The 20708-nt window shown below is 47.1% G+C and overlaps 1 protein-coding gene across 2 annotated transcripts in view; it reads left to right on the top strand.

Moving 5' to 3' along the window:
• Positions 1 to 2504, top strand: part of ST8SIA5 (ST8 alpha-N-acetyl-neuraminide alpha-2,8-sialyltransferase 5) — a 57061-nt gene extending 54557 nt beyond the window's left edge. For both annotated transcript variants that reach the window (XM_053408545.1, XM_053408544.1), the window contains one exon: positions 1690 to 2504. In XM_053408545.1, the coding sequence (XP_053264520.1) occupies positions 1690 to 2158 (469 nt within the window). In that variant the 3' untranslated portion in view covers positions 2159 to 2504. The remainder of the gene's footprint in view (positions 1 to 1689) is intronic.
• The last annotated feature ends 18204 nt before the right edge of the window (positions 2505 to 20708 follow it).

The following is a 20708-nucleotide window of genomic DNA, read 5'->3' as shown; positions in this document are numbered from 1 at the left end:
TGGGAAAGCAAAGATTGATGAACCACCACATCTTGTGGCCTGCCAGGCTCCCATCAGCAGGACAGAAAGGTGGGTGAGGACCCTCGTACTTATGGGACTGCCTCTCCTGGTATGTCCCGCAGAGGACCCTAAGGTCCATGAATAATAATAGCTTGAAGGTCCTAAGGAAGCCAGACTATCCTCCACCAGGGCCAAGGCTTTTTCAGTGATGGCTCTGACCTGGTGGAATGCTCTGTCCCATGAGACTAGGGCCCTTCAGGATTTAACCTCTTTCCGTCAGGCCTGTAAGACAGAGCTATTCTGCCTGGCCTTTAATTTGAATTCAGCCTGATCCTCTATTCCAGGGGTTCTCAACCTGTGGGTCCCCAGATGTTGTTGGACTACAACTCCCATCATCCCTGAGCTCTGGCCTTGCTAGCTAGGGTTGATGGGAGTTGTAGTCCAACAACATCGGGGATCCACAGGTTGAGAAAGGTTGCTGTCTATTCCCTTTACCCTTTCCTCTTCTATGAAGAAACCCTTTCTGGGACCCCACATTTAAATTCTTCCCAGGGGCATAGCGTGGGTTGCCCGTGCCCAGGGCGGGGAAAGTGTTGCGCCCCATGCGGTGGACTGGGCAGCGGTCAGTCTCTTCGCTGGCCAGCGTCTAATCAATGGAGTCTCCTTGCAAACTAGCCCCAACCTGGGAGCAGAGCTAAGACAGACATACGTGAAGCTAGGAGCACCACTCTGCTGCCTTGGCCTCCTGTCCTTGCAGTGATGCGCCCTGGGCAACACACTTGGCTCCAGCAGTGCTTTCCTGGCTTCCTCTTCCTCCCTCCCTCCTTGGTGGGTGGGGGTGCAGTACCCTCCCCCTCCCTCCCTCCCTCCCTGTCAGCTAGCCTCTCCTGGTATGCCCCGCGGAGGACCTTAAGGTCCACAAATAACAACACTTTGGAGGTCCCAGGTCGCAAGGAGGTTAGATTGGTTTCAACTAGGGCCAGGGCCTTTTCAGCACTGGCCCTGACAGGGTGGAACGCTCTGTCACAAAAGACTAGGGCCCTGCGGGACTTGATATCTTTCCGCAGGGCCTGCAAGACAGAGCTGTTCCACCTGGCCTTTGGTTTGAACTCAGTCTGACCCTTATGTTTCCCTCCTCTTATGGTCTTGATTTATCAGCTATTTTAAAATGAGGCTGCATTTTAACCTGTATTTTAAATTGGTTCCCCCCTCTCTTTCCTCCCTATTATGTTTTTACTGTGAATTTTATTGGTGTTAGCCGCCCTGAGCCCGGCTCTGGCCAGGGAGGGCAGGGTATAAATAAAATTTAATATTATTATTATTATTAGGGGTTGGGTGCACACAGTTGTCCCTTCGCAGGCCATGAAGAGGAGGCAGTACCACCCCAGTCTGAAGGCCCGGTTTGGGCATTGCTTTCCTCCCCACGGCTCCAACCTCTATGAGGGAGCCTGTTGTGGGTGCACCTGGTTGCACCCCTTCCGAAATTTGCGCCCGGGCCATGGCCCCCTGCCCTTCCCATCCTACGCCACTGGGGCCACCCTCCCGATCTATTATCTGGTTCTCCTATACTGCTGCTATTTTGCCTGGAAAAGGATGTACAAAACCCAAAGCTGTTCCTAGCGTTGGCAGCGGTTGCGCGAGTTGTGGCTCTCCCTGATTGCTCTCCCTTTAATCCTCCCAAATAACCAGGTTCCACAAGCTAGAGAAGTGGAGGAAGCCCTTTTTCGAGGTCTTACAGGTGTACGAAAACACCTCTGTCCTGCTCCCGGCTTTCTATAACACCCGCAACACGGACGTCTCTACACGGGTCCGGTACGTCCTGGACGACTTTGAGTCCCAGCAGGCCGTCTACTTCTTCCACCCGCAGTACCTGATCAACGTCTCGCGCTACTGGCTGGCTCAAGGGGTGCGTGCCAAGCGCATCAGTACGGGCCTGATCCTGGTGACAGCGGCCTTGGAGCTGTGCGAGGAAGTTCACCTCTTTGGATTCTGGGCTTTCCCCATGAACCCCTCAGGGATATTTATCACCCACCATTACTACGACAACGTCAAACCTCGTCCGGGATTCCATGCCATGCCTTCAGAAATCTTCAACTTCCTCCATATGCACAGCAGAGGCATTCTGAGGGTACACACAGATGCCTGCACTTGCTGCTGAGGGATCAGGACAGGAGGAAGTCCGGTTCTTCTCCTGCGTCGTGTAAAGGAAAGGAAGAAAGGGAGACGACTCGCCGGCAGCCCTGGGTCTCGACAACCAAGTTGCACAATTGGTTTTTTTCTAAGGGGAAGAGTCTCCGCAAGGCTGCTTTGGCACCTTTCTGCATCCATGTCTTGTGAAAGATTCCCCGTGGTACGGTTGTCAGCTGCCACGTTCTGAAAAAGACGTGCGCCTGTGCGGATTGGCACAGCGCAAGCTGTGTCGGAGAGAACGGAGTGGTGTGTTTTTTTATAATGACATTGAGAGATTTATGCAATAATGTTTGATAACCATGCATCAAAGGCTTTGCGTTCTTCAAAGGCTTTGCGTTGCTCCTCGTGAGCCGGGGTTTCCGACACCCTCCCTCGCTTAGCCAGCCGTGTAGGGTGGCTGCCGTTTGGGCTGAAGCCCACCTTCTCTCCACCGCAGGAATCCACACCCTGCCTTGGAGCCCATGACAAACAGGAGAAGCACATTGACTCGTGGTTTTAGGCCAGAAATAGAGCACATCACTGTTATGATTCCTTATTTCTCCTCCGGGAACGCACTAAACATGAGCGTACTTGACAAAGCTGAGGATCTAGACCTGTTGTTCTTAAGGTGTAGTGCCAATGCCCTTGTGTGACAATGTTAGCACTCATCAGGGGATGCTCAAGAAAAACACTGTAAGGCTGCATCTGCTCCATACATTTGAAGCCCAAGGCTTCAGAATTCTGGGAACTGCAGTTTACCCCCTCGCTGAGCTACAATTCCCAGCACCCTTAACAAACGGCGGTTCCCAGGATTCTTTGCGGGAAGCCATGTGGTTTATTTATTTATTTTTCCCAATAAGATTTTTATTATAGCTGCTTAAGTGGGGTGGCTCTGTGGGTTAAACCACAGAGCCTAGGACCTGACGATCAGAAGGTCAGTGGTTCGAATCCCCACGACGGGGTGAGCTCCCGTTGCTCGGTCCCTGCTCCTGCCAACCTAGCAGTTCGAAAGCACGTCAAAGTGCAAGTAGATAAATAGGTACCGCTCCGGCGGGAAGGTAAATGGCGTTTCCGTGCGCTGCTCTGGTTCGCCAGAAGTGGCTTAGTCATGCTGGCCACATGACCCGGAAGCTGTACGCCAGCTCCCTCGGCCAGTAAAGCGAGATGAGCGCTGCAACCCCAGTCGGCCACGACTGGACCTAATGGTCAGGGGTCCCATTACCTTTAAGTTGCAAGGCAAGAAAAAAAAAGCAATAGAAAAAGAGGGACAATAGAGATAAAGAGAGAGAAGGGGGTTAAAATGTAGAAACAGAGAAACTGCTTTAAATGTGTGGTGCGGATGTGGCCAAAGGGACGTTGTTTCTGTACCCTGCCTGCAAATCTGCTGTTTCCCTTTTAGTTTTCCATAAGTACCACTGGCAGGAAGATCAGGGTTCAGAGCTCCTTGAAATAATACACGTCTCTTTCCTCTCCCCGCCAGTCTGCTCTCTCAAACAACTTACTGTGGACTAAACACCCCATAACCACTTTCCGTCTGCTTCTCAGCTCCACAGCCTTAGGGTTAAAAAAGGATTTTTTAAAAAGGACCTTCTCCTTCAAAGCATAGAACTATTTTGGTTCTGGTTCACGTTGGAAGGTGCAAGTGGAGCAGGGCGCAGTCTGAAAACCATTGCCTTAGCAAAATGCATAGAAAGCTTTGAGTGCACCTGATATTGGAGTCATGTAAATAAATAACACAGGCGTCAGTGTTGTTGCTATAGCTGGGAGCTGTTTCTCGTGATATGGCTGTGGTGGTGGAGGGACGGTTCATGCAGCCAGCTGATGCCCAGGAAGTGGCCCGTGGCATCGATCCTTCAGTTTCAAGCTGGATCATGAGCAGCTTTAGAAAGCCATTAATGTTTTCTGTGTAAGCCGATGGGTCTTTATTGCCATGTGTATCTGTCACTGTGAAACGTACCAAACATGTCCAAAGGCTTATCAGCGGACAGATCTTGAATTGGAGGGTTGCTTTCCAGTAGTGTTCGACGGCATGGGACACCCTGACTGTTCTGTGGTGCACCCATGGATCACAAAATACCTGTTGTATAATAGGTTGCGTGGTAATAATAATAATAATTTTTTATTTATACCCCGCCCTTTCTGATTCAGAAAACCGGGCTTGGGGGCTAACAATAAATTTAAAACACTTAATCGATGCAACAAAAAACAGCATAAAATACAGTATAAAACATGAATAACAATAAATTCAGAATTCAAAAATCAGTTTAGGGGGAAAATCCATCCAATAAACATTAGATGATCACCAGGGCTAGCTGGCTAAATTAGTCCTATTTGGGCCAGCGAGGAGACCAGGGGAGAATTAGCTGTGGGATCCCAGAGCAGGTAATCTTCATAAAAAGGGGAGGGAAGGAAGGGGAATAAAAGATCAGGCTAAGTTCAGTTTGAAAGCCAGGCAGAATAGCTCTGTCTTATAGGCCCTGCGGAAGGAGGTTAAATCCTGCAGGGCCCTGGTCTCACAGGACAGAGCATTCCACCAGATCGGAGCCATCACTGAGAAGGCCCTGGCCCTGGTGGAGGATAATCTGACTTCCTTAGGGCCCGGGACCTCTAAACTAGAATTATTCATGGACCTTAAGGTCCTCTGCAGGGCATACCAGGAGGGGTGGTCCTGTAAATACGAGGGCCCTAAGCCACAAAGGGCATGGGAGAGGGAGGGATTGTCTAATGCAAGGAGTCGTGGGGATGTTCAGAGATACACTGCACCCTCCTGCATGTTGCACCCAGGTCGCCCTGTTTCAAGGGTGGAAAGCTGTCATCACAGCAGCTCCTACAATGTAGCACATTAATTGTTCCCTGTGGGGATCCTGCTGACCCCTGTGGAAGAGGAAAAGTGTGGGGGGGTTACTTTTGGGTACGCAATCAACATGGAAGCGCAACCAGTACCCTGTGACCTTAACCAGTGAGACTCGAGCCTGTGCTTAACTGCATAGCCCCACCCCTTCATTTGCATAGCCCCACCCAATGTTCTTTGTCGTACAAAAGTGTGACATGGAACATGGCTTTTTTCAGTAGAGACGGAATTGTATGCGTTGATCCGTTTGTGCCAGTCACTTAATTGTAGATGGGGCTTAAAAGTATTTTGTGACCCTATGCAAAAAGAGTTGCACATCTCTCCCCTTCTTTGCCTTGCCATTAAGCCCTGACACTTTCCTGACCCAGCTGATCTCCTTCCTCACATGTCAGAGGGCTGCAGAGGGCTCCCCCTCACTGGGTGTGTGTGTTTGTGTGTTCTGCAACACGATATTGGCATTCTGCTTTATGAGTTGTCCTGCGATGCTTCCCCATTGCAATATTGGCATCTAGAGGGGCACTTTTGCATTATAGCGCAACAGAAGCAAGACTAAAGATAAACTGGAACATTTGTGGTATGAAAAGTTACAGGATTTCAGCAGGGAAGTTGCAGGACATGCACGGAAGCAGTAAGCCTGTCCTGATGGTTTTGCTGGTGCAAACGGTAATGAAAGTGAAGTTGCGTGTAACTGCCCCGATACCATCGTGAGCACAATCCGTCATGAATGCACAATAAAAAAAGACATTTGGAAGGATTCTGAATGAGAGGAAAGGGAGCCAAGTGAGGTTCAGCAAGCACAGGGATTCTGTAGCTTTAAACTATGTGCACACAAGAGGGAATTTTGCCTCCTTGCACCACTTGGTGCTATGAAACAGCTAACCGAAATCCCCATTTTTGAGCCTCCTTTAATGAATGAATGAATGAATGAACGAACGAATGAACAAGCAAATGAATGCCTTCTTCACTATGAGAGTGCACCTCCAACCCTTCTGCAGCCAGTCACTTGGTGCTATTAATTAGGAAAAATCGGATCTCCCTTTTAAAAAACAACCGCAAGCTTTGTAGTCTCTTTGGCATGACATTACTGTACAAAGCAGTACAGTTTCTCATCAACCCTCAGTGGTTGAACGAAGGGGGGCAGGTATAACTTGACTATTACAGGATTGCAATTTCATGACTGAAGCGTGCACATTTTTGAGATTTGGGGAGGGTTTCTTCATATTTCGGTTGTTTGTTCTGTGGCTTTATTTGGTTGCAAAGGAAGGATATTGAGCAGCTAAAACTGGATAGAGTAAAGCAGCTTTTGATTTCACCTGAGGCTTTGTTTATTGCGCATTATACTGAGGTGGGGTGAGGTTTTTTTCTTTTAAATCCATTCTAAAGCCTACTGTATTTATTTCAGGCATTCATAAAGAGATAAAGTAAAGGGAGGGGGAGGGGAACAATGCTGGTGAGACCATTTTGCTTCTGATTTAAAGGCAGGTTTATCCTTCCGCTCCTAACACAACTTGAAATATGCATTAAAAACACATTGTACAATAAGCCCTGTTCATACTTCTTGACCTCACGTAGATGGGGACGGGGGAACTGATCCACTTTGTTTACATCTGATTTGTTAATGCCCTTGTTTTCATTGAGTAACCATTTGCCGAAATCCGCAGACCTTGTAATTTTATTCCTTTTGATGTGCGTCTCCTTCAGTTGACCGCACGATGTGAAAGAAAGCCTATAAATTGATGTAAGCCATAACTTTGAAAACAACAATCAGGGTATTTTTTCCATCAATCACATTGTGTCACTGTGTTTGGGAGAGAATTTAACAGTTAACAAATAAAGCAGTCTATGAGTTTAATTTGAAAAGAAGTTACATTGTAGGTTCTTTGTGTGTGTTTTCAGTGAGTTGCTATGCCCGTCTATGGCTTTGTATGATTATTCTCATTCTCTCTCTCTCTCTCTCTCTCTCTCTCTCTCTCTCTCTCTCTCTCTTATTACACCTCTCTCTCCAAAGAACACATATGCCACCCTGAACTATTTGGAGGAAAAGTGGGATATAAAGTTAATAAATTAAGCCAGCAAACAAACAAACATAAAGTGAAAGAGTGCACTTTTGAGTCTTGCAAGTACTGTAAGGATTTTTACCATTTTTTGCTTGATTGCAGCGATTACACAACTTGCCCTGAGAAGTAGGGGTGCATTGTGTGTTTGTGTGGTGAAAGAACCATCTTGTCTATTCATGTGCATTCTATAGAAAAGACATTTCTGGAGTGCTTATCTAGCCTTTACATTCCCTCCCCCTCCAAATTGCTCCGGCGATGCAAGATGGTGATGAATTCAGGCAGAATCGATTTTGATTGCAGCTTTTCAGCACCACTTCCATTTCCAGGAACGGGGAACATTTTCTCTTTACAGCTGCTGGCGATAATCCTTTACCATTATCCCGACACACACAAAAAGGGAAATGCGAAGAATGGAAGGGATGACTCGACCGACTTGCACAGTTAGATATGATTGCAACTGTGAAGTCAAAGAAGGAGGAAGGAAGAAATCCAGCAATTCTCTCAACTGGTGGCCTGATTCTGCCATCAACTGTGCCAGCAAAATGGGTCCCATTGTTTCATCTGTGTCTGCCAGCCCTGGTGATGTTGCTAGTGTTGTATTATGGACCGTGGTGTTGAACCGATTAATAATAATAATAATAATAATAATAATAATAATAGCAATACTATATACTTTGATTAATTTATTGTTGTTACTTATTCCAAAAGAGCCCAAGGGAGCCATGCAACATAATAGTATAACCTAAATAAAAACACATTTTCAGTATACATACACAGCTTCCAAGCTGTTGAATGTACACGCCTTTAGTGGCTGTTGGGGAGGGGCACAGGGGTGGTTGCCCCAGGTGCAAAATTGTTAGGAAGCCCAAAATTTCAACACTGGGTGCTGCCTCAGTACAGCTGTGTGCTTCCATCGCTGGGCTCCATTGAAAACGGCTTCTCCATGAGAACCAGGAAGTAACCTCTCCATACAATGAAATGACTCTTTTTATCTCTGCAGTTGCAATCTCCTGGGTGACGCAGATGCTGTTAGGCAGTTGAATGCGTGTGCCTGCTCCCATCAGACTCCCTCCCTCCCACCCTGCCTCTGTGTGGCCCCGGGCACTGGCAACCCACGCTATGCCACTGCTCTCCTTTGATTACTAAGTGCCAGGGTGAAAAGGGTATTTTCTCCCCATTCTAGGTGCCAGTAGTGCCAAGCACAGATTATCACCAGCTTAGAACAACATCTGTGTCCATCTGGGGATAGTCCATCTCTTAATGGCGCTGGCCCCTGTGAATACCTCTCTTTTAGGGGAAGTGACATAACTCAGTGACAAACGCATCATTTGCATGCAAAAGGCCACACCTTCAGTGGTAGCCCAGCAGAGTGAAAATAAACTACACTTTGGATGTGCCCCAAGGTAAAAGACTTCTGGGAAAGGATTTATAATGAATTGAAAAAAGTGTTGAAAAACACATTTATTAAAAAACCAGAAGCCTTTTTACTTGGTATAGTGGGGGGTGAAATCCCCCAAAAGGATGTTACTTGTTTTCTGTATGCCACAACAGCTGCGAGAATATTGTTAGCGAAGAATTGGAAGAAACAAGATTTACCAACTATCGAAGAATGGCAGATGAAGATGATGGACTATATGGAACTTGCCGAACTGACCGGGAGACTCCGAGACCAGAGAGAAGAGACGGTGGAAGAAGACTGGAAGAAGTTTAAGGGATATTTGAAGAAATATGTTAATATTTAAATCTTAGAATAGCTTTGGAAGTGGATATAGGCTGTAGGGTTAGAAGTAGAAGATAGGATATTTTAAAATAGTATTATTTGTAAGTGATAAAATGTGAAGTTATTATAAGTGTGATAAAAAAGATGGTTAGAAATTATGATATATGTAAACTGCTAAAGATGAAGTAAAATGAAAATCAGATAGGTGGGCCTTGGGGAAGCCCACTTAACAATGTTTAGGAAAATAAGGATATGACAAGTATTTGTTCGTATTGTTTGTCTTTTCTGTTTGTGTTTTTTATTTGTGTTATAAAATGAATTAAAAAATTTGAAAGAAGAAGAAAATAAACTACTACACTTGAGCAAAAACAGTCAATCTGAGCAGTGGAGATTTGGCCATTCCTGCAGCAATGCCTTTCAAGACCCACCACCATGTGTATCTTGCTTTGATGCTGGCTCCTAGCAGGAAGGGGTGTACAGCTGGGAGTTTGCCGTGGGCCGACTAAGGCTTACTTACGTCACTCACTGTTCCTTCTAATCAAACCCAGTGTTGCTCTGCAGTACACAGATGTAAATTCATTTTGCTTTGCGTGGTTGCTGCAGTCACCTTGTATTGAATGAGGTCACTGAGAACCTAGCCAGTTTCTCCCCCAACCTCCTGCTTTACACACACACACACACACACACACAGAGAGAGAGAGAGAGAGAGAGAGAGAGAGAGAGAGAGAGAGAGAGAGAGATGCTTGGTAGCCATTGTTTTCAATTGATCAAAGATGCTGGTTATATTTCTTCATCGCATTCCGCTCTCCTCTCTCCTCTGTCATTTCTTCCAGGTGTGTTTTCATTTAGTGAAATGCTCTCAGCTTCTATCTGCCTTAGAAGCGCTTTCTGGAAAGGGAATATATATATATATATATATATATATATATATATATATATATATTACTGCCCCTATCCTTCCCCCAGTTTATTCGGGGCTCAGGCTGCGGGAAGAGATGTTGAGATGCTACTGCAGCATTGGCAATGTAATAGCAATGTAAACAGTCCACACTGCACAGTAAGGAAAATGGGGTGGGCGAGGGGAGAGAATCTGGAAAGCTGGATCGATGGATTTTTTTTGCAAATAGTGCTTTTTAAAAACATCTGTATACCAAAACCTTTAAAACATATCAGGGGCTTATGGCCAACTCTCAACCTGTGGTTAACTAGCAGTTCAGGAATAAAAGGTGTAGCACAGCGCTCTGAGAATGCTGGTTTACTGCCTTCAAAACAACACAACACAACACAACTCCCTTTTTTGGCTTTCTATTGCTTAGAAATAGGAGGAGCTGCAGGATTTGAGTTTTGAACTTTGGTGTAAACTGGACCATTTCTGGGCACAATTCAAAGTGCCGGTTATGACCTATAAATCCCTATATGGCTTGGTCCTGGCTACCTGAATGATAGCATATCCCTATGCGAACCTGCCTGGGTGCTAAGATCCTCAGATGAGCATCGTCTTTTGGTCCCATCAGCATCAGAAGCTGGGCTGGCAATGCTTCACTCACCAGTTGGCAGCCACACTGCAGCATGATGACATCCTTACAATTTTATTATATTGTTCGATAGATACATGAACAATACATAACATAATATCCGCCCAATAAAGTTATAGAAATCCAATGCATGACATATAATGAATATATACTAAGCAGCAATAATAGAACTGTACAGTTGGAAGGGTTCCAAAGGGTCATCTAGTCCAGTAGGTCTTCTGTGAATGTGACTAACATACAACCCAATGTCACCCCAGTGAAACATTGCACAACTCAACCCATGTGAAATAGATAAGATAAGATAAATCGTTATTTTGGGTACAATCACAAAACATAATACATATCTCTCTGTACAAAACTAGATCTTAATTCACAGAAAATGACAGACCCTCCCAGCTCTCACCTGCGATCTTTCCTTTCTTTTCCCACTTTCTGACCCTCAGAGATCTCCATTTCCCTGCTGCTCATTCAGGATCCTTCTACTGTATCCATCCACCATTTGTATGGGGGGGTGAAGTTCTTGTCGCCTAATGGCTCCTGCCAAAGGGAGCACATCAAACACATGACCTCAGACCCCACCACGAATGATCAGTTCGGGATTCAGAAAGAGTTGAATCCCTAATGCACATCTTCATTTTTTTGAACATTGACACCAACTCTGTTTCTTGGGAGTTCATCTGTATTTCCCCATTTCACTCAGGTGCATCTCTTTGGGCAGAATGGCACATGACATTGAGCTGCCTCTGCACCACCAAAAATGGCACCTCTGTAGACCTTTCTCTCTCCCTCTCCCCATCTTGAACATGTAGCAAATCCTTCCCCTTGTCCTAAGGTAAAGGTAAAGGGACCCCTGACCATTAGGTCCAGTCGTGACCGATTCTGGGGCTCCGGCGCTCATCTCGCTTTATTGGCCGAGGGAGCCGGCATACAGCTTCCGGGTCATGTGGCCAGCATGACTAAGCTGCTTCTGGCAAACCAGAGCAGCGCATGGAAATGCCGTTTACCTTCCCGCCGGAGTGGTACCTATTTATCTACTTGCACTTTGACGTGCTTTAGAACTGCTAGGTGGGCAGGAGCAGGGACTGAGCAATGGGAGCTCACCCCATCACGGGGATTTGAACCGCTGACCTTCTGATCGGCAAGTCCTAGGCTCTGTGGTTTAACCCACAGTGCCACCCACGTCCCACCCTCCCCTTGTCCTACCACCATCCTATTGTGGTTATATCCACTCTAGCCAATTCACGATGAGAAACATGCAGCACAATGACATTCAGAGGGCTTTTTATTTTTATTTTTTTACAGCGCATTATGGAAAGGGACTGGGGAGAACTCAGCCCTGACCTGCCATTTACAACAGCAGTCCTGTGATTAAAATCTGTTTTTTCCGAAGCAGTTGAGGAGGAGGATATTCCACTCCAAGAGCTGCTTCAGTCCAATTTCTCTTATCTTCTCTTTTCAGGCCCCAATCAGGATGAAAAACGGGTGCTGGAGGTGAGCACTTTTCTGTCCCCCTTCTCTTGCTCGTTCTCTCTCTCTCTCTCCCTTTCGTTATTTTAAGACACTGGTATAGCAGTTCTTGGAGGTGCTTACTCTCCGATGCATACAAATTACTGAGCTGATTGGGCAATTATGATTAATCTAAAGGAGCAACGTTGACACGGTCTCTGAATTACCTTTTCCTAAAGTGGCAGATGAATATATGCGCATGAAAAATGAATCATCCTGGATCCTATCAGGATTCAAACCCACAGCGGCTCATCCGACTCCCAGTTTCCAAGGGATGCTAAATGGAGATTAGAGCTGCTACGTTTGCATGCTAATAGTAGAAGCACCCTGAGCCAAGATGGGCGAACTGAAGCGCTCGGTCTTAGAGGACGGCATTAATGCAGTGAGCATAATGGAAACGTAGTAGGATGGAGAGAAGCAGGGAGACATGGTTATCTCAGGATACAAACTCTATAGAAAGGACAGGGAAGGGAGTATAGGAGGTGGTGCCACTCTGTACATCAGTGAGGACATTGAGTCCCCAAGGGGGAAGAATCGTCCGCAGAATCATTGCACGTGATGATACCAGGGCCCAAAGGTCATTTAGTACAATCATACCTCGGGTTACAGACACTTCAGGTTGTGTTTTTTCGGGTTATGGACCACCGAAACTTTGAAGTACCAGAACGGGTTACTTCCGGGTTTCAGTGGCCGTGCATGCTCAGAAGCGCTAAATTGCACTTTGCGCATGTGCAGAAGTGCTGAATCACAACCCACATGCACGCAGATGCAGGTTGCGAACGCTGTGGGTAGCGAACGTACATCCTGCACGGATCACGTTTGCAACCCGAGCATCCACTGTACTGGGTGATGTGCCATCATCTCTGGGATCAAAATGCTGAGATATATCTTGACATGAAGAAGGAAATCAAAGAAGCCTCCAGAAGAGGGAATGGTGTAGTTATGGGTGACTTCAACTATCTTCACATAGACTGGTGTCAGGGACTGGCTGGAAGAGGGTGGAAGCTGCCCCCTGCCCCTAGGGAAGGCACAGAAGAAGATGAATTACACCGGCCACACCTCAGAAGAGGAGACGAGCTGGGAAGTACTAGAAGCAGAGAGCTTGAGGGACAGTGAAGAGAAAGAAGCAGGCAGGTGGCTCAGCACAGGGCAGGATGATGAAGTTTGCAGTTTCGATGCTGGTGCCAACAGCGATGGCACAGGGGAGCAAGACTGTGATGGCCTGGGATTCGGACTTGGATGCTGAACCTGAGGGATCCCAGCCTGCACAGGATCCCCTGCCTCCAGGACCAGCTGAGCTGGGGCTGGGGCATGAGCCTGAAGGGTCCTCAACTGTGCTGGATCCTCAGGTGCAGGCACCAGCTGAGTCTGCTCTGGCTCCTGAGGTGATGGAGGACCCATTGCCTGCAGGTGCTCCACTCTCAGCCCCGTCAGAGGAAGCTGAGGTTGCCTCTGGGTCCAGTTACCCTCCAGCCTCTCCTGAGCTGCAGAGGCTCAGGGCAGAGAGGCGGAGGGAACTAAGTTCCCGCAGGAGGAGTGCTCGCCTCCAGGTCAGGAGAGGCGAGTCACCTGAGGATCGGGGCCGCTCTATGCCTCGGGGCAGATAAAAGCCGGCCAGCCCCAGTCCCAAGTTGCAGGAGCAACATTGTTGGTTGCTAGTTCCTGCCTGAACCCTGACCTGCATTCCTGCCTGAGCTCCTCACCTGCCCTGGCTCCCTGCTTGCATGTCTGTTCCTGACTTCACCCGACTCCCTGCCCTGCACCCAGCCTCAGCTACTATGGACTGCCTCCACGTTACACCTTTGACCACAGACCAGACTTAGACCTCTCCTCTCAGGTAACCCACGGGACCAGCACAAAGACCCTGCAGCTCTCCCACAGATCCCCTCTGACAGCTGTCAGATATCCCACCACCAGGCCCCTAATTCATCATCTTCTGTTCCTTCCCTGGAGGGGGGTCTCTTGGGTGGGCGGCTCCCACCACTCTTCCTCATCCAGTAAGTCCCTGACAACTGGCTACATATATGTTCCATTCATGGCATATCCCTCACTGCTCCTGTTTTGGTTTTCCTTAGCTGGAAAGTCTGTGTGTGTAGGAAGCAGCCTGTTGTGCAAAGTTAAAATTTGCATCCATTGCTCCACCCACTCTCGCTTCTGGCTCAGCACAGGCATGTGGCCCTTGGAAGACTGCCCAGATGGAAATGTGGCCCTCAGACAGAACATTTCCCCCATCCCTGTGATTAAAAAAAATACAAGTGGATAAAAACGAGGGGGTAGAATCTTCAGAAAAGCTGAACAACAACAACAACAACAACAACAGCAACAATTTATACCCCACCCATCTGGCTGGGTTTCCCCAGTCACTCTGGGCGGCTCCCAACAGAATATTGAAAACACGACAAAACATCAAACATCAAAAACTTCCCTAAACAGGGCTGCCTTCAGATGTCTTCTACAAGTCAGGTAGTTGTTTATTTCATTGACATCTGATGGGAGGGTGTTCCACAGGGCGGGCACCACTACCAAGAAGACCCTGTCCCTGCTTCCCTGTAACCTCACTTCTCGCAGTGAGGGAACCGCCAGAAGGCCCTCGGAGCTGGACCTCAGTGTCCGGGCAGAACGATGGGGGTGGAGATGCTCCTTCAGGTATACTGGGCTGAGGCCATTTAGGGTGTTGAAGGTCAGCACCGACACTTTGAATTGTGCTCGGAAATGTACTGGGAGCCAATGTAGGTCTTTCAGGACCAGTGTTATATGGTCTTTGTAGCCACTCCCAGTCACCAGTCTAGCTCTGTTGTCTTAGACATGGAGTGAAGCATAATAAGAAAGGTCTAGATCAGGTATCCTTTCAGTGATCAGGCCTGTTATTATGAACCTCAATTGGCTGTTAGGCCACCATGAGGACGTGGTCTAAAAATAGCTTTTGACTATTGACACCTTTTGCATAATTTATTTATCAAGCGAAGTATTTAATGGTTCATGTCCGGTATCAGAAATGGATGTGCACTAATTCTTGGCTGCCTCATAGAATCTTGCAGCTTGTTGAAAAGGGGAATACCTTTCTCAAAATATGCTCAAGAAAACCAGCAGGTTCTAACCAATTAAATATCTTTTTTTTTTTAATGCCAGCTCATTTTTTTTTCCATCAAGGGGTCACTGCACTCAAGTGGGCAGCGTGTTAAACTTAGGCCTCAAAACCTTGGCTTCAAATTACCTCTGCAAATACCAGGAGGGGGTCATTTGCTATCCAGATCTGAAACCTATCTGTGTGAAGTGAAATAATACATCTTAATTTCAAAACCAATAATCTTGCCTTGGTGGCACATGCTCTAGGTACACCCTATAACCTTCGCTTTACATTACCCAAGTAAAAGCCTTTCCAAAGTTGTTTAGCTCTAATGGATTGAGCTGTCTACACCATAGGCAAAGGGACCCCTGACCATTAGGTCCAGTCATGACCGACTGTGGGGTTGCCGCGCTCATCTTGCTTTATTGGCCGAGGGAGCCGGCGAACAGCTTCCGGGTCATGTGGCCAGCATGACTAAGCCGCTTCTGGTGAACCAGAGCAGCGCACGGAAACGCCGTTTACCTTCCCGCCGGAGCGGTACCTATTTATCTACTTGCACTTTGACGTGATTTTGAACTGCTAGGTTGGCAGGAGCAGGGACCAAGCAGCAGGAGCTCACCCTGTTGCAGGGATTTGAACCTCCAACCTTCTGATCGGCAAGTTCTAGGCTCTGTGGTTTAACCCACAGCGCCACCCACCATATCTACACCATATCTAGCAGCAATAGCAAGTTCTTTATTGACCTCAAAGCAGAAAACAGAGAACCACACACACACACACACACACACACACACACCCCTGCATGGTGCAAAATAAACCTTGATAAGCACTTTGGATGTTCTCTCTCTCTGTCTCTCTCTCTCTCTCTCTCTCTCTCTATCACACACACACACACACACACACACACACACACACAAACACATACATATATACACAATCACAAGGTAGATTGTGTAGGCACAGTGGCATAGCAAGGTCAGGTGATACCCGGTGCAGAAAATTTCTTGTCACCCCCCCATTGAAATTATTAAAAGAAGGAAAAATAAGATACTTGCAGTAGGCAGCATTCTATGAATTCAAGCTGCTTACACAGATATACACACCTGATAGGAGACAGATAAGTAACGTCACACAACCCAATCGGTTTCATAAGTGGACACTGTCTTACGTAAATTGGCTCAAAGGTTTCGAAATAGCTTATGAAACCTACTTCAAACAGAGCACAGCAAACCGAAAGAACAACAAAATTACAAACCTGAAACGGTAGCGAACCAGGAGGGCCTTAAGATTGCACAAAAGCTGAACAAACAGGCATGCTGTATTGAATTGCATCCCTAGTTGAGATCTGTCATTCCAGTATGTTGTAAAATTATACCAGGGTTCTAATGCATTTATTTCTGCATCTGCTGCCCTTTCCTATAACCTTTTATACGATGAGATCTTATGCACACATATGTGCCAAGCAGCTATTTCCCATTGCTTGATGCCTCTTCGCTAGAGTTCCAGACACTGTTCATTGTTTTGGCATTGATTGTATATTTTCATATCCCCGTGAAAGGGGAAGCAGTGACAAATCCAATGGGTAAGATTGGGCTCACCCTGGAAGAGTACACCTACATTTGTGTTATGTACTGAGTTGAATAGGATCCAAAATGCAGCAGTCTGATTGGTCCTAGAACAATAGGATCCAAAATGCAGCAGTCTGATTGGTCCCAGAACACTAGGATTCAGAATGCAGCAGTCTGATTGGTCCTAGAACAATGCAGCAGTATGATTGGTCCGCAGGAGCCACCCAATCCAGCTCCAGGTGGAAGTGAATCCATAACCTGATTGGCCTACAGGAGAATCCCGTAATTAGCCAATCACGTGCAGCCCATTGTGTAAATAATGTATATAAAGCAGATATTGTGGGGGAACTTCCATTCCTCCTCACCACTATGAGCTGAATAAAGAGCGAGAAATCCACTCTCGACTCCGAGTATATTTCAATGTGCCTATCTAGAAATGAACTATAGCTGATTCCTGAACCTGGTGTCCTCCAGAAGTTGTGGACGACAACCTTCATCATCCCTGACCCTTGACTGTCCTGGCTGGGGTTGATGGGAGTCGTGGTCCAAAGCATTTGCAGGGCACCGGGTTGGGGAACACTGCTCATCTCTCAATCATTGGTCAAAGCAATTTGTCCTGCTCTAAAATAGGGATATTATTACTGTAATATTATGAGTCCATATGCATTTGTCTCTGTGTAGTTTTGATGATGTATCCAGTCAAAACTGTTTGGCTTGGGCATGGAGGAAACCACCAATTATAATTATCTTTGGCCTTCTTCTTCAATGACAGACCTTCTGTAACTAGTTTCCTGCCGGGAAGCCGCGGAAGGTGTGTGTGTGTATATATATATATATATATACACACACACACACACACACACACACACACACACACACACACCGTATTTTTCGCGCCGTAGGGTGCACCGGACTATAGGGCATACTTAGTTTTTTTTTGGGGGGGGATAAAGAAAAAAAATTCAGGCTCAGGCCTCTGAATCGGCCCAGCTGGTGCTTGTTGCAGGGGAACCTGTGCAGACTGGGACTCTTCAGGATCAGGCGCCAGACTTGGTTCAGATGATGCCTGAGGCAAAGGATGCAGACTGAGTCCCCTCTGGTTCTGAGTCTGAGCCCGAGTCCCAGGCCATCACACTCCTAAATCTGGGATGGGGAGCCTGTGGTCTTCCAAGCATTGTTAAACTACAATTCCCATCAGCCCCAGTGATCATGGCCAATGGGCAGGGGTGATGGGAGCTGCGGTCCAACATCTGAAGGGCCGCAACTTCTTCATTTCTGTAAGAATTCATGCCCCCCTTTTAGAGCTGCAATTTCCACAGTGGCTTAACAGTCAATGTCTCTTCCCAGGGAACTCTGGGAATTGTAGCTCTGCGAGGAGAATATTGGTCTCTTAAGAAACCACAGCTCCCAGAATTCTTTGGGCAAAACCAGGGCTGTTTAAAGTGGCATCGCAGCATTTTACATGGACGGCGTGAATGGTGGCCTGAGGCAAAGTGTGAGAGTTGTTGGGATCTGAGAAGGCAAGAAAGGTTGAGATCTTGCGAGAGATTGAGTTTCTCTTTGTCAACGGCTCTGATATAACGGTTACCTGATTATCATATCGAGATTTAGCAGGCCCACATTTGAGAATGCTTGGCTGCGCTTGAAGATTTTCGGGGTGTGTGTTGCAACTTGAACTCGAGACCTGCCAGTGTCAGAGATAGTGAGGCACCAACAGAAGACTGTACAGAACGTGCCCTTTGTGTATTTACTTGTCCTCTCCTTTTACAGCTCAGGTTCTTTCCTTATAGCTTCTGTTAATCCTCACCATTGGCCGCGCTGCCCGGGGCTGAGGAGAACGGCAGTGTGAAGCAGGAGTTGCAGAGCAGACCAGATGGCACAGATATGTAGCTGCTTTCCACCCCTCAGAGTTTGCCGACTGAGGCAGCTGCCTCACTCTGCCTCATGACCATGGTGTGAAATATCTGGAGGGCACCAGGTTGGGGAAGGCTGCACCGGACTGACCTGGTGGAATTTCCCTCCGTGTCTTAATGCTTTGATATCATTAGGAGAGCTTTTTGCTTAGGTTCCACATTAGCATAGCTGTCAACTTACAGATTTGAAAATAAGGGGCCAGCAGCCTCAAAAATAAGGGATCAGCAGCCAAAATAAGGGATTTTAGTCAACCAGCTCCTTTCCTTTCCCCCATAACAGTCAATCGAAGGAGCCTCCAAAACAAATCCAAAAGCCCCCCCTCCCACAATATCGCCACCCGCCATTGTACTCAACCAGCTCTTTTCCTTTTCCCCCACCATGTGCCCCCGCTCCAGACAGACCTTTTCCCCGGCAAGGGTGAGTGGGCCATCGATGATGTATCCATCCGATTCCGAGCACAGGTACGTTCAACTTCTGAGCCCCTCCGAGCCAAAGGCAGAAAGCCCAGCCAGCAGCCAAATGAAGCCTCAAGTGGTGGTTCACACAGTGCAGCAACCCGGCAAAGGGGATGCAGCAAGGAAAACCACCGTCACCTCTCTGCTGGGAAGCGCTGAGCAGAGGCGAGTCCCCAGGCAACACGGCTGGGCACAAGGCATGCAAGCTCCAACCTCCAGTCGTTCTTAGACTCCTTATTGGGTGAGCAATGCAGCCAAGCAACACAGTTGGAGCCTCCCTCCTCCCTGGCCGGCAGAGAGGGAGGGAAAGGAGCTGCTTCCTTTGAAACCCGGGAAATTTAAGGGACATCATCAATAAGGGACAGCAGCGGGACATGGTGCTGGGATAAGGGAGTTTCCCGCCAAATAAGGGACGGTTGACAGGTATGACCATTAGCGAAAGTAGCTACAAAGTGGTTAGTGCTGATTATAAAGAAGAGATGAGGGACTGAATGTGGCCCTCAAAACTGCTCTACCTGGCCCTTGGAATTCCCAGGCCACAATCCTCACTGGCTTTACTTCAGCCCCTGAATGTTCTTGCCTGGCTAGAATGTGTATCCTTTAATTCTGCCAATGCATCTTCCTGGCTTGGATTGGGAACAACAACAACAACAACAACAACAACAACAACAACAACAACAAAGCAATAAAACATCGAACATTAAAAACTTCCCTAAACATGGCTGCAAGTCCCAGGCCGTGACTTTAAGAACAGCAGAAGCTGCTGGGAACAGAGAAGAGGCATTCAGGAATTCATTTTTAAAAATAATTTTATACGTTGTGTGTCTTTATTTCTCAATTCGATCCTTTTTGTATGTATTGTGGTTTTTTACGCATTGTGACTTGCAGCTATTTTTATTGATCCTGGTCTAGTAATTATTTACTGTAATTGTTAAGTGTGAATTTCCGTTTCATTATTATTTGCTGACGTTTTGAGAGTCAACTTTATTGTGTGCTCTTACATCCTAATAGATCATTGGATATGACTTTATTTGATATGAATCATTCCATTTTAAAGTTATGTTTTATTATGACTTGTTGCATTGGATCGGATTATTATAAGGTGTGTGCTTGTTGCCGTAAACGTCCTTGTGTGTAGTAATATAGAAAGGCAGTATACAAATTAACGTGGGACGCGGGTGGCGCTGTGGGTTAAACCAAAGAGCCTAGGACTTGCCGATCAGAAGGTCGGCGGTTTGAATCCCTGCGATGGGGTCAGCTCCCTTTGGTCCCTGCTCCTGCCAACCTAGCAGTTTCAAAGCATGTCAAAGTGCAATTAGATAAATAGGTACCACTCCGGCGGGAAGGTAAATGGCGTTTCAGTGAGATGCTCTGGTTCGCCAGAAGCTGCTTAGTCATGCTGGCCACATGACCCGGAAGCTGTATGCCGGCTCCCTCGGCCAATAAAGATGAGCACCGCAACCCCAGAGTCGGTCACGACTGGACCTAATGGTCAGGGGTCCCTTTACCTTTTTTATACAAATTAAAAGTGAAAAGTAACGAAAGGGAGGGGTGTAGCCTAGTGTACAAAGGTAGAATTCGCACTCATTGCCCTACCCACTTTTGCTTCTAGCCCCGGCCACCACTGGCAAATGGCCCTCGAAAGCTTGCTCAGAAGAGAATGTGGCCCTCAGATTAAATGAGATTCCCCAGCCTTGACATGAAGCATAGAGGGTGTCCCATTGATTCCCTTGATGCTCAATTTTCTGCCTTCTCTCTTGTCTCCCCCTCCAGCAGAGGTCAGTAGGTCCTTTCTGGCTTCATATTTTTTTTAAGCGCTCATTAAGTCTGACGGGGCTCTCGGCTGGCTGGCACAGTGCACTTAAA

The sequence above is a fragment of the Podarcis raffonei genome, chromosome 11 (genome assembly GCF_027172205.1).
Source record: "Podarcis raffonei isolate rPodRaf1 chromosome 11, rPodRaf1.pri, whole genome shotgun sequence".
In the NCBI taxonomy this organism is placed as follows: domain Eukaryota; kingdom Metazoa; phylum Chordata; class Lepidosauria; order Squamata; family Lacertidae; genus Podarcis; species Podarcis raffonei.
The sequence above is the reverse complement of the archived record's forward strand: the minus strand, read 5'-3'. Positions and strand labels throughout refer to the sequence as shown.